General features: G+C 37.0%; 1 protein-coding gene across 1 annotated transcript in view; it reads left to right on the forward strand.

Moving 5' to 3' along the window:
• The window catches only part of SETD2 (SET domain containing 2, histone lysine methyltransferase), a 54,231-nt gene that overhangs the window by 14,204 nt on the left and 26,428 nt on the right, over positions 1 to 13,599 (forward strand). Inside the window, exons 6-10 of the mRNA XM_068981898.1 lie at positions 628 to 725; positions 2,898 to 3,024; positions 9,251 to 9,385; positions 10,121 to 10,240; positions 11,860 to 12,522. Coding sequence (XP_068837999.1) covers positions 628 to 725; positions 2,898 to 3,024; positions 9,251 to 9,385; positions 10,121 to 10,240; positions 11,860 to 12,522 — 1,143 coding nt within the window. The remainder of the gene's footprint in view (positions 1 to 627; positions 726 to 2,897; positions 3,025 to 9,250; positions 9,386 to 10,120; positions 10,241 to 11,859; positions 12,523 to 13,599) is intronic.

Below are 13,599 nucleotides of genomic sequence, written 5' to 3' on the forward strand. Positions count from 1 at the left end.
TGTCCCTTCACCTCTTTAAGCCTGGGTTTTTCATCCGTAACATGTTCAAATGGTCTGAGCAGGAGCTCTCCAGTCAACTTACATCTTAGATATTTTGGAATTACAAGATCCAATTCTGATCTGTTTACCCCCATTTTAATTGTCGAGTTTTATGCTCTTTTCTGGTGTTTCACTTGTACACTCAGCATTATAACCACTGCTTCATGCAGTTAAACTTTTGGCATTATTGTTTTCCTGTTTCCACGCCCCATCTTATCTTAGAAGATAGTTACTTTTTACATAGTATAAAGTAATACAAATTTGTCTGGTACTCAGTGATACCAAACATTCTCTATATGCTTGTTTTTAGTACAAGTGAATCCTTACTGTATGGAAATGTATTTTAAAATAAGTTAAAATAGCAGTTACTTTTATTAGAGATAAATTATAGATGATACTCAACTGGTAGCTCATTAAATAAGATTGATACTTCTTTTTTTTTTTTTTAATTCTTCCATTTGCTATTTGGAAAAGCATTTATTGTCCAAAGAGACACATACATAATTAAGGCAGATAATGATGATCTTAAAAAAAACAAAAAAGATTAACCAGTCACTAATTTATTTTCTTTTAAAAACAACACCTTAGTGGACTGTGAATGGACAACTGAGAGTTGGGTTTTTTACCACCAAACTGGTTCCTTCAGGCTCAGAGTTAACATTTGACTATCAGTTCCAAAGATATGGGTAAGTATTGATTCTGTTCTGTTTTGCTGCTTCTGATGGGAAAATACTGTTTATATGTAGGAGTCTAAAACTTAGATGTGAATCACTGAGAAGTTATATGTACTTTTAGTTCTTACCTATAGTGTTTTCTTTTAGTTTTAGTATTTTCCTTTTGCATGTCACATCAGGCCATTAAGGGATAGTGTACAGGAACTACATGTTCCTCTGAACCTCATTTATATAATTATGTTTCTAATGTAATTTTAAAACTGTTTATTATAGAAATGTCAACAGGGTGTGGATGTGTATAAAGAGAACAGTATAATAAATCCCTGTGTAGCCATAATTCATCTGTCAGTTATCAGCTCATGGCTAATCTATATAGTCTCATCTATATCATTATCATACTCTGAAAAAATATTTTTGTTACCTAGTTCTGTCTACCAAAAACTGATGCAATAGCACTGAATACCCCTTTCATTTATATTGTGGTCTTACAAAACCCCACTAAAAGAAAGGTGTCAAGTTTGTGACAGGTAGCGAACAAGATGACTCTGGATTATCTCCTCATGCCAGAAAACCAGTTATAAAAGATTATGAAGGTCATGTCCAAAGGATTCAGGACTAGCTTGAATAGAATCTCACTTACCGAAAGTGGGAGAGTTTTTATTTAGACTTAAGCATCAATAAGAATAATAACTACCGGTGGTTTGAAACACACTATATAAAATCTATGAGTTTAATGATTCTTTAAAACTGCATTAGTCATAATTGAAAGGAACCAATTTGTGATTTTGAAAACTAGTTTATGGTTTTTTTAATTGAAATATAGTTGATGTGCAGTAGTACAAAAGTTACATGTGTACATGTGTTAAATCACTTCTGTCATGTCTGACTCTTTGCTACCCTATGGACTGTAGCCCACCAGGCTCCCCTGTCCGGGGGGTTCTCTAGGCAAGAATACTGGAGTGGGTTGCCATGTCTTCCACCAGGGGATCTTCCCGACCCCGGGATCAGACCCTCATCTTCTGCGTTGGCAGGTGGAGTCTTTACCACTGAGCCACCAGGAAGCCCTTGTAGTCTGCTTATTTTATGCATAATAGTTAGTACCTCTTAATCCCCTCTCCATCTTTTGTCCCTTCCCCTTTATCTCCCCTTACTATTAACCACTGATTTAAAAAATAAAAAAGGGAAAAAAGTCAAGCATTTATCCTTCCTTTCTTAAGTGAATTCTATTTCAGATTCAAGCAATTGGTGAGAAGAATTCTTTATAGAGATATTTTAGCTAATAAATGAGGTAGTAATGGTATCACCATTTTTGCAACACCTAATGAGCTAATCGATTTAGGCAATAGATATGCTGAGATTGAGTGAGTTCCACGTAGGGCTCCATTTTTTTTTTTTTTCTCTTGTATTTGTACTATACCCTTGGAAAGAAGGGAAACTAGAAATTAGATCTGTTTGTGATCCCCAGCAGTATTTATCAAATATTTTTGTGCCTCTGATTGTTACTGTTAAATACTAAAATGTATCAGTTTGCTTTTGGAATAGTCCTTCACGTTTTCCTTGGGTAGCTCTGGTTGCCAAGTAAATAGTTGGCAGAGGCGATTTATACCCAGGGCTGTAAACTTAGGCCTGTTCTTTCTTCCACTTTCCTTGGCTCCATGGTTACATATATCTATTACTGTATGTGTTAGTAGTGTCTCACCCTCATGTAATGATGACTGTTAATAGCCACGTGCTTCCTAAGTGTCCTTTACTAATTGTGCATTTTATTATCGATAGATGTATTCATAATAATACATTTGTTCTATGTGCCAGTTAAATATTCATGTAGAAGTAATAGGTACTGATCTGTTTAAGCTATTTTGTTCTTAGCCCAAATAGATACATGATTTCTTATTTTCATACATTAGTAGGAGCTCTCATAAATGGAGAAATTACTTGTTAACTTCTTGGCTAGTTTTGTCTAGCTAATAAAAGAAGATTGGGAAAAAGTGAATTTTTTAAGAGCAAATTTCAGGCATTTCCATTAGCTAGTATCAGATTTGTTGGTATCTGTTGAAATAACTGTTAGGTTCTTTTCTTTAGGTTGGATTGCCTTCTCTCTTGTATGTAATTGCTATACTACTATCAACAGTTTTTATGGTTTACCTTCACATAACAGACATCTTTCATATGTTCCTTGCACAGGAAAGAAGCACAGAAGTGTTTCTGTGGGTCAGCTAATTGCCGGGGTTACCTGGGAGGAGAGAACAGGGTCAGCATCAGAGCAGCAGGAGGGAAAATGAAAAAAGAACGATCTCGTAAGAAGGATTCAGTAAGTGTTCCATTCTTCTTTCAGCTTTCACCACACACATTTCAAGAAGGAAGGTAGCTTTCCTTATTGAACTCTGAAAAGTTACACTACAACCAGAGAAAGTCAGGGTTAGATGAGATAATTTTGGAAAAGTACAGTTGCTATTTTTAGTTCATAGAGATTACACTTGAGTACTAAGAACTGTTGAAGTCATCTTGAAAATACATGGGCTAATAGTTTTTAAAAGCCTGTAAAGTTTGTAATCTTACATATAAGTAACTTGTTAATCTGCTCACATAAGTCTGATCTACATTCCTAATCTTTTAATACCAGTTTTTTCATTTGTTTGCAAGTGTTCTTAAAATCTCTAATCTTCTTTGGGAGCATAAGGTGAGTTTTGAGAAGTAACAGATGACTCAGGAGTGAGAAAGGGATAGTAGTCTCAGATGGTCTTTTTATTTAATCCATTATACCAGTGGTTGATAGCCTTTTTCCTACCTCAGTTCACACCTGAGACACTACTGCAGGTGAGTGGTATCTTCGTACTAAAGGGACTCTTAACTGGGACAAGAATTTTGTGTTGTTTTTCAAACCTCCTCTGTCTTTTTCTGAGGATCCCTTTGTGAGAGCAGTGTTTCTTTACCTCAGAACCACCTGCAGGGTCCGTCCTAAAGATGCACGTTTTGGGACCTAACCCTAGACCTGTGAATCTTGAGGGAGGGCTGGGTGAAAGAGCCAGGGAGCCTCGAGTGTCAGCCAGCAAATCTATCTGTGATTCTTGCAGCTAGCTCATTCCCAGGCTTTTCAGAAACCATACTACTAAGAATCATAGTTGACAGCCATCTTACTATTTAGATGAGCAGACAACAGACATAAGACACGGAAAGGATAATAATTAAAAGGTGATTTTAGTAAGTCCAAATTAACTGTGGAGAGAATGAATTGAGAATCTGAATTCTATAAGACTTAGATAGTAGGAAGCATTGGAAAGGGCCCTTTAAAAATTCCCTCAAAAGGGTCATTTAAAAAATGTAAAAAAGGAAAGTTTATAAGAAACATGTATGCTTGTACCACCCAGGATGAACAATTAGAGTATTGTCACTCAGCTTTGTTTTTAGAGAGCGTACGTGTTGTAACTGTGTCAAGCACTATTCTAATCATCTGACACATTAACTCATTTGATTCTCACAAAAAGCTCTTCTAAGTTAGAAATAAAGATTTTCCCTCTACAGATGAGAACACTAAGGCTCAGAGAGGTTACAAGGTCATTCGGTAAGCAATAGAAAAGAGCTTACCTAGTTATTTTCTTTGCTCTTAACCATACTGAGTGCCTTTGTGTAGTTTTAGAAATAATATATATATATTTCTGCAGTTTGTTTTTACTCTTATTTTAAAATTTGATCCATGTTGAGGTGTATACTCACACATTTAACTGTTGTAAACTTTTTCATCATATAACTGTTCATTTACATATACTTGTACTCATGAACACTTGGGTTTTCAAGTTTTTACTCCTCATGTCACAATTAAAGTCTTTGCACATGTCTCTTCTGTATATGTTTCTTTAAAGTGTATCCATGGAAGTGGGGTCACTGGGTTATATTTAGCTTTTGGACTTTACTGTTAACAGGAAATTTTTCTTAAAACTTCATTGATTACTTTTATTATTAAGGCTTATTTCATAGAGTTGATAGTTGGCCAGAACAACCACAAAACAGTCATTAAACATGTTTCAGTTCAGTTTAGTCACTCAGTCGTGTCTGACTCTTTGCGACCCCATGATTCGCAGCCCACCAGGCCTCCCTGTCCATCACCAACTCCCGGAGTTCACCCAGACTCATGTGTATCAAGTCAGTGATGCCATCCAGCCATCTCATCCTCTGTCGTCCCCTTCTCCTCCTGCCCCCAATCCCTCCCAGCATTAGGGTCTTTTCCAACCTAAGCTAAAATCTACATAAAGGCTTTCATTTGGCTATTTTGTGTTTCCAAAACTTGCATTAAAAACTGTCTTGTTGGTGGGGAGTGTTCTTATAAGGTGATGATTTCTTGGGTGGTATTATGCTGGCATCATAATGATCACAGATGACTTTCTGCCTTCCTGGTAAGATTCAGGAACAACTCCAAGGGACTGAGATGTAGGTATTCCTGGTTTTTGCTTGCTTGTTTTTATTCTTAAAGTAATGTGTCCATATCAGTGTTCTGTATTACTGTAGACTAAATTAGATGTAACGTGAATCTAGTCATTTGGTGGGTTGAAGTCATGGGTTGCTCCAGATGTGAATTTGAAGCTGTTCTCAAACAGAAATGTTTTGGATGAAACTTTACCCTGATAGAGTAATGACCCAGAATGAATCTGAATCCCAAAAAGGTCATCTGTCCTTGACTCTCAGGAAGAGCTTCACTCCACTTTTCATTGGTTTGTCTCTTACTGAAATTCTGGCTGAAAGCCCTATTTGATTCTGAATTCTGGTCAGGTATAGTTGAATAGAATCACAAAAATAGCACCTTTTGAAATTTCCAAATGTTCGAGCATTTCCTGGCAATCCAGTGGTTAGGACTCAGTGTTTTCACTGTCATAGCCCTGGGTTCCATCCCTGATTGGGGAACTAAGATCCTGCAAACCACATGGTACAGCCATCACCCCCTCCCCGCCCCTCCCCACCCCAAAAAAAGAGAAAGAGAAAGAAATTCCCAAGCGTTCGTTTTTGGAAGTCTTTTGGATAGGGGATGCCAAGGAGAGGGAAAGAGAGGAGCAGTCTCCAATATAGTTTTGTGCATTTTGCCTGTTAACAGGGATATGTTAATGGCACTGTAGCCTCTATCTGTCCCCCCCATATTAGCCCTTGATTGGTGAACAGTTCTTATTCCTTGCTCTTATGATTGCAGCTATATACATATAGTTTATCTGCTTAACAGAACTGTAAGCTCTTCCGGAACAGATGATTGCCTTCTTTGGGTGTGTCATAAACTGCTGCTGCTGCTACTAAGTCACTTCAGTCGTGTCTGACTCTTAGCGACCCCATGGACTGCAGCCCACCAGGCTCCTCCGTCCATTGCCTTCTCCGGTGTCATAAACTAGTACTACTTAATTAATGGAAGTATAATAAATACCTGTTATTATCTGATGTTATTTGTGATTTGTAGTTTGTAAAGTATAAACAGAAAATAGTCTGAAACTTACCTTAATCTCTTTTGAGTTTGTGAAACAAATGAACAATAGCTAATTTACACAATAAAGAGCATAAAAAGCCACGTAAGAGAGGAAATAGTTGTTTTCAGCAGCTAGCAATCAAATCATAAGTGTCCAGAATATATAGAGAACTCCATCTAATCAATAATAATAAATAGCCCTGAAGCAAAAACTAACAATTTCCACAGACACTTCAGTATTCCAGATAGCCAGTAAACCTATGAAAAGATGTTCAGTCTCATTAGTAATCAGAGGAGTGCAGATTAAAACTACTCTCAGGTGTTTTGGGGTACTCACCAGATCAGTAAAAATTAATTCTGATGATACACAGGAACAACAGATCTCATAAACTAGTGTTGGAGATGTAAATGGATTTAGTCAGTTTTGAAAACACTTTGGTATTCTTACTCAGGGTGAATGTACGTATACTGTATGAGCCAGCAGTTGCACTCCTGGGTCTATAACCAGAGAGAGATTTGTTTAAAATGCACATCAGGAGCCACAGCAGCACTGCTTATATTAGAAAAAGTGAAACAACTCAAATTCTCATTAACATTAGTATGACTAAATTAGAATGTAATCGTGTGATGAAAAAACTAGTCATGAAAATAATATGGCTACATGCAACAGCATTGACTCTTAAAATGTAAAGTTGATTGCAAAAGAATCATGGCATAAAAATTTTGTCCAGTGTGATTTCATTTCCAAAAAGTTAAAAATAGACAAAATTATATTATTTAGTGATTTATATATGTGAAGTAAACCTATTTTAAAAATCAGTGAACTATTTCCTAAAAAGTTAGGAGACATTATCTCTGGAGTAGAGAAGAGAAGGTATTATAACAAGGAAGCGGCACGCACAGCCCTTCAGGAACACCGGTAGTGTTCTCCCCATCACCCCACCTAACCCTTTTACCTGAGTGTTGGTTGCTATGGATGTTGCTCCACTGCTTGTTTACCTATTTAGTTGCTAATTGTTTATATCTTAGGTTGGTGCAAAAGTAATTGCGGTTTTGGTGTTGACCTTTGCTGTTTGATATTGGTATACATTCTTAAATAAGTGTGGTTATGTTATACATTATTTTAATGAGCATTTCTCACATTTATTTATTTATTTTTGCTGATGACTTATTGCTTGCTCTTTATTTTAGACTATGGAAATGATTTTAGACAAAAAGCAGATTCAAGCAATTTTTTTTTTTAATCCAAGTTCAAAATGAGTCATAAAGCAGCAGAGACAACTTGCAATATCAGCAACGCATTTGGCCCAGGAACTGCTAATGAACAGTGCAGTAGTGGTTAAAGAAGTTTCACAAAGGAGACAAGAGCCCTGAAGATGAGCAGCATGGTGACCAGTCATTGGAAGTTGACAATGATCAATTGAGAGGAATCATCGAAGCCGATTCTCTTAAAACTACACAAGAAGTTGCTGAAGAACTCAACGTTGACCACCCTATAACCGTTTGGCATTTGAAGCAAATTGGAAAGGTGAAAAAGCTCAATAGGTGGATGCCTCGTGAGTTGACCCTAGATCAAAAAAATTGTCATTTTGAAATGTCATCTTCGCTTATTGTATGCAACAGCGAACTATTTCTCTGTTGGATTGTGATGTGCAACGAAAAGTGAATTTTCTACGATAACTGGCAAATACCAGCTCAGCGGTTGAACTGAGAAGAAGCTCCAAAGCACTTCCGAAACCAAAACTTGTACCAGAAAAAGATCATGGTCACTGGTGGTCTGCTGCTGATCTGATCCACTACAGCTTTCTGAATCCCAGCAAAACTATTGTATCTGAGAAGTATGCTCAGCAAATCAGTGAGTTGCCCTGAAAACTGCAACACCTGCAGCCAGCATTGGCCAACAGAAAGGACTCAGTTCTTCTCCGTGACAACGCCCGACTGCACGTCACACAACCAACACTTCAAAAGTTGAATGAACTGGGCTACGGAATTTTGCCTTATCTGCCATATTCACCTGACCTCTTGTCAACCAACTACCACTCCTTTAAGCATCTTGGCAACTTTTTGCAGGGAAAATGGTTCTACAACCAGCATAAGGCAGAAGATGCTTTCCAAGAGTTTGTCGAATCCTTAAGCATGGACTTTTATGCTATAGGAATAAACAAACTTATTTCTCGTTGGCAAAGATGTATTGATTGTAATGGTTCCTATTTTCACTAATTAAGATGAATTTGAGCCTAGTTATAATGATTTAAAATTCGTGATCCAAAACCACAATTATGTTTGCACCAACCTAGTACTTTTCTATATGTATATTATATTTTATCAGAATGTATTAAAAATAGTGCCTGGGCCTTTTAAAGATAGTTTATATCCCCAAATACTAAAGTATTACTGAAGAATAAGAATTTATAAATATTGATAAATTGTGTTGCATTTGGCTGCACTTGATTCCTTTCATTGTGGTATATTCCAGTATGTGAACCTGCCAGTTTATCCAGCCTGGCCATGAGCATTTGGGTTGTTGGCAGTGTTTTGCTCTTATGAATGGCTTTTCAGTGAACATTCTTCTGATTCTCTGATGCACAAGTGCAGAAGTTTCTCTTGGGTTTATTCATAGGTGTGCAACTGCTAGGCATAGAGGATACAAATATTTCATTTTTCAAGCTAATGCTTTATTTTTTTCTGACCTACTTTTCACCTGATACATTTTTTTTCCCTCCCATAAAGGCAGATTTTTTTGTTTTGCTTTCTTGCAGTGTCTTCCACACCTAAAACTGTACTTGACATATAAGTGCTTGATAGGTATTTGATGAGTGAATGAAGCTTTTCAAATTGATCATATCAGTTTGTTTTCATTATTAGTGTGTAAAAGTTCATTCTTTAAATTTAAAGTTCATTTTGATCCATGTCTTTGCCTAGACTCGATATTATCAGACTTCTTACAGTGAGTATAACATGGTTTCTTACTGTGGTCTTAATTTTGTTTCCCTTATTACTGGTGAGGTTGAGCATCTTTTCAGATTGATTATTAGATTAGTTGGAGTTTTGTTGTTGTTCTTGTCTTATAACCAGATTTTTTCCCTTGCTGTGGCAGGTGGATGGGGAGCTAGAAGCTTTGATGGAGAATGGCGAGGGTCTCTCTGATAAAAACCAAGTGCTCAGCTTATCCCGGCTAATGGTTAGAATTGAAACTTTGGAACAGAAACTTACCTGTCTCAAGCTCATACAGGTGAACACTTTGATATAACTTTATTTATTTCTGAATTTGAGGTGGGACATTTAAACTACAATCCAGAATGATGAAAAGGAATAATTCTAATAAGAGTTACTCTTATTTTTAGAATGGTTTTGCAAGTTCTATAGGACATTGAAAACGTGTACTCTTAAAAATGTCTTAAGAGTTCAGCATCATTTACTGTAGTAGTAGATATTGTTTTCTCTCTAGTCAGAGAACATGGTGAGATTTTTTTCCTGTGTATGTGTGTGTGTGTAGTAGTTCTTAATAGAGGTCTTCCCTCCTCAATTGATTATTAGCATGCCAAGGCCATTTTTACCACATGATCTCAAAGCAAGGAATTTTAACAGGAATATGTTTATTCCAGTTTATTAAATACTGCACAAGAAGTTGGATCATAAAAATTAAAAAAAAATTTTTTTAATAGCTTTAGCTTTTCCAGTAAAAATGGTGAATGTAGTTTTTTTCTTAATCCTCCAGAATTGAATTTTAGTAAAGTCCAGGTTGACATTTTAGGTATCAAAAGAGATTATAATCTTACTCTAAAGCATTTATTAATTGCACAATTCTAATTGAGTTAATCAAAACAGAATTTATAGATTTCTTTTTGAATATAAACGAACTTTTCAGCCCTCTCTATGGGCCCTTTTTAATGCTGTCTCTGGTATTGTTTGTCTCCTTCCTCCAATCCCCAATACCCTGCATCCTGCTTCCCATCCCCCATGGAAGAACACACACTCACAGTCTTGCCTGAAGTCCTTTCTGGAACGTCACGGGTTGTCTTTGTTGTGGATCTGGATGGCAGAACTAGGTGATGGCCGGGAAAGTAACCAGAAGCTTCAGGAAGAGGTGAGTTCACATTCAACCTGCTTGTTTCTTAAAACAACTAAATTTATTATTTAGGTTGAGGGCATTGTGATAATAGCAGTGATAATGAATTTGTTGTTGTTTAGTTCCTAAGTCATGTCCGACTCTTTGAGACCCAATGAACTGTAGCCCTCCAGGCTCCTTTTGTCCATGGGATTTCCCAGGCAAGAATTTTGGAGTGGGTTGCAGTTTCCTTCTCCAGGGTATCTTCCCGACCCTGGGATCAACCCACCCGTGTCTCCTACATTACAGGTGAATTCTTTACCACTGAGCCACCTGGGAAGCCAGGTGGATAATGCATTTAGCTCTGTAATTATCACCCATATTAAATAATTGCATAAATTTTATCATCTCAGTATCATTTCTGTAACTGTAACTTTACACACACCTTTCTTGATGTGAGTTTGCCCAGTGGTTTTCCCTGTGGTATCTTTTAAAGGTTAGTACTGGGTAGCCGGGAACTGCAAGAGCAAGATACAATAACATCATTGTTAAATGAAAGAGCCAGTGCGTTGCTAAAACCATAGTTTTTAAAAGTTAGGAAGCTATATGGAAGTTGAATTCTGAGGTTCTAAACAATTAGTAAAGAGCTGAATTTTGATGACAAGAGTAAGAACATTTTGAGGCGTGATTAAGTGTTTTTAAAGATCTAGATAAATGTTCATTGATAGCATCATTAGTAGACTTCTTTTATTTATACCTTTCCACACAATATTTTCTAACTTGGTTTAAATGTAATTCTTTTTAATCATAAGTTCTAATATTATCCCAAAGTCATTTAATAATATACTTTTAAAAACGGAAATATGAGAGTGGTGAATTGAGTGACTGCCTTGCCTCCATCCTTCTCTCGAGATTCAGCAATAAATAGGAATTGGGGAAGTCTTGGGGTTTCTATAAAACTACAGTGGGGAAATACTTTGGAAAGAATTCTTGATTTTCAGAGAGTGGGGATGGATGATTAACTTGGAATGAAGAGAGAATCTCTGCTATACAGCTGTTTGTCAAAGACTAAGGAAGTTAAGTAATATCTGTGTTTTTGTGTGTATATAAGACATTTAAATTATATTTTTTGTTGCATAGTTTCCAACCATTTAATCACAGTCACTTGGGAAATTTTTTAGAAAAACATACCTAAGATGAGGTCGAGTAGTGTTGATATTTTTCAAAAAAAATCTATTTGGGTTTGAGAACTACTGGTGGAGAATATTAATCAAATTAGTCCTAATAATATGTGAGCAGTCACCTGCTCCACGTTATATTTTTGCTGGTCAGTCTTATTAAAACATTTTTTCAGGACTTCGCTGGCAGTTCAGTGGTTAAAACTTTGAGCTTCCATTGCAGGGGTCACAGGTTTGATCCCTGGTTGGGGAACTAAGATCTCATAATGCCTTATGGTGCAGCCAAAAAATATTAAAAAATAAAACACCTTTCCTTCCATGCTAGAAGAAAGTAATATTATGACATTTAAATCTGTCTGTGATTATAGACTTAGATCTTGATTTAATAAGACAGTAAAAACCCCTGTTTCTACAGAGTTGATCTGAGTCTCATGAAAAGTTAACTGTACAAAGTGATTTTTTTTTACTGTGTTTAATTAGATTATAAAGACTCTGGAACATTTACCTATTCCTACTAAAAATATGTTGGAGGAAAGCAAAGTACTTCCTATTATTCAACGTTGGTCTCAAACCAAGACTGCTATCCCTCAGCTGAGTGAAGGAGATGGGTATTCTAGTGAAAATACATCACGTGCTCACACACCGCTCAACACACCTGATCCTTCCACCAAGCTGAATGCAGAAGCTGACACAGACACCCCCAAGAAGCTCATGTTTCGCAGACTTAAAATTATAAGTGAAAATAGCATGGACAGTGCAATCTCTGATGCTACCAGCGAGCTGGAAGGCAAGGACGGGAAAGAGGACCTGGACCAGTTAGAGAATGTCCCCATTGAAGAAGAGGAGGAGCCTCAGCCGCAGCAGCTACTCGTGCAGCAGCTGCCCGAGCCTAAAGTCGACAGTGACATTGCCGCAGAGGCCAGCAAGCTCCCCACGTCTGAACTGGAGGCTGATGCTGAAATAGAACACAAAGAGAGCAGTGGCGCAAAACTCGACGAACCTATTGCTGAGGAAACGCCATCCCAAGATGAAGAGGAGGGTGTATCTGATGTGGAGAGTGAGAGAAGTCAGGAACCACCAGACAAAACAGTAGATATAAGTGATTTGGCCACCAAGCTCCTGGACAGTTGGAAAGACCTAAAGGTAAGAGAACATTTCTGTTCGTTTTAATCTGAATTACCCAGGTTTAGAGTTCCATAAACTTTCAGTTGAATTACTTACTTTTCTAGCTGTATGTACCTTTGAAAAATGGAATGCTATCTCTATCAGCCAATTATACGTGTTTCTATGAATAATGTCTTTTAAACTTTGACCAGAGATACCAGCCAAACCAATACACAGATATCCCCTTTTTCCTTGCTTGCAAAAGTATATGACAATAGTAAACTTAGTCATTCAAGTGGTCTTCACATTAAAAACAAAAATTCTTTGAGTAATAAACGTGAGTCTACATTTGAAGAGTCTATGTAAGAAAAAATATGAATGTTGAAAATAGTTGGGAATTAATTTCTTGGATTAACTAGAAATTAGTTAAAATTAATTGGAAAGCCAGGGTACTCTAGCAGGTTCTCATCAAAAATGACTGAACATGAATTATCTGCTCCAGTAAAACAACTTTATATGGAGCTAATTCATATCAGTTTTATTATTGTTTCTGAACTAGGCCTAGTTTTAAAAGCCTGTTTCTTTGGCCAAAAGAAAAAAACAGAGTTCTGGAACCGTTACATCTAATACGTATATAATCATTTGTTCAAGTATGTAGCATGATGTGCAGGGTTTTCTTTGCGGAGAACCCAGTCTGGGTCTTAGATAAAACACAGAAGTGAATAACAGGATGAGCCTAGGAGACATGTGGTAAATTTTGATTGTAAGTGATCTGGATCTGGGATCCAGGTCTCGCGGGCTCTGTGGGAATAGGTTGCTACCCAGCCACTTTTTCTGTTCCTCCTTTCTTCTATCAGAGGTGAACAACCAGATAAACCAGGAATACAGATTTGTAGCAAAATGGACACCTGATCCTCTCAGTTCCCAATTTATGACTACAAAACTCACTCATTATATCCTACCATTGGGCCTGTAGGGAACTGTCCCTTACACTGAGCAGAATGAGTAGTCGGTTGTTCGTGCACTGTGCTTATTTTTGCATTTGTAGTTTACTGTGTTGAGACCCTTCTTAAGGATGGTGTGGTTTCAGCTCTCATTTGCCCATATGAGCTCTTA

Source organism: Capricornis sumatraensis, chromosome 10 (assembly GCF_032405125.1).
Source record: "Capricornis sumatraensis isolate serow.1 chromosome 10, serow.2, whole genome shotgun sequence".
Classification (NCBI taxonomy): Eukaryota; Metazoa; Chordata; class Mammalia; order Artiodactyla; family Bovidae; genus Capricornis; species Capricornis sumatraensis.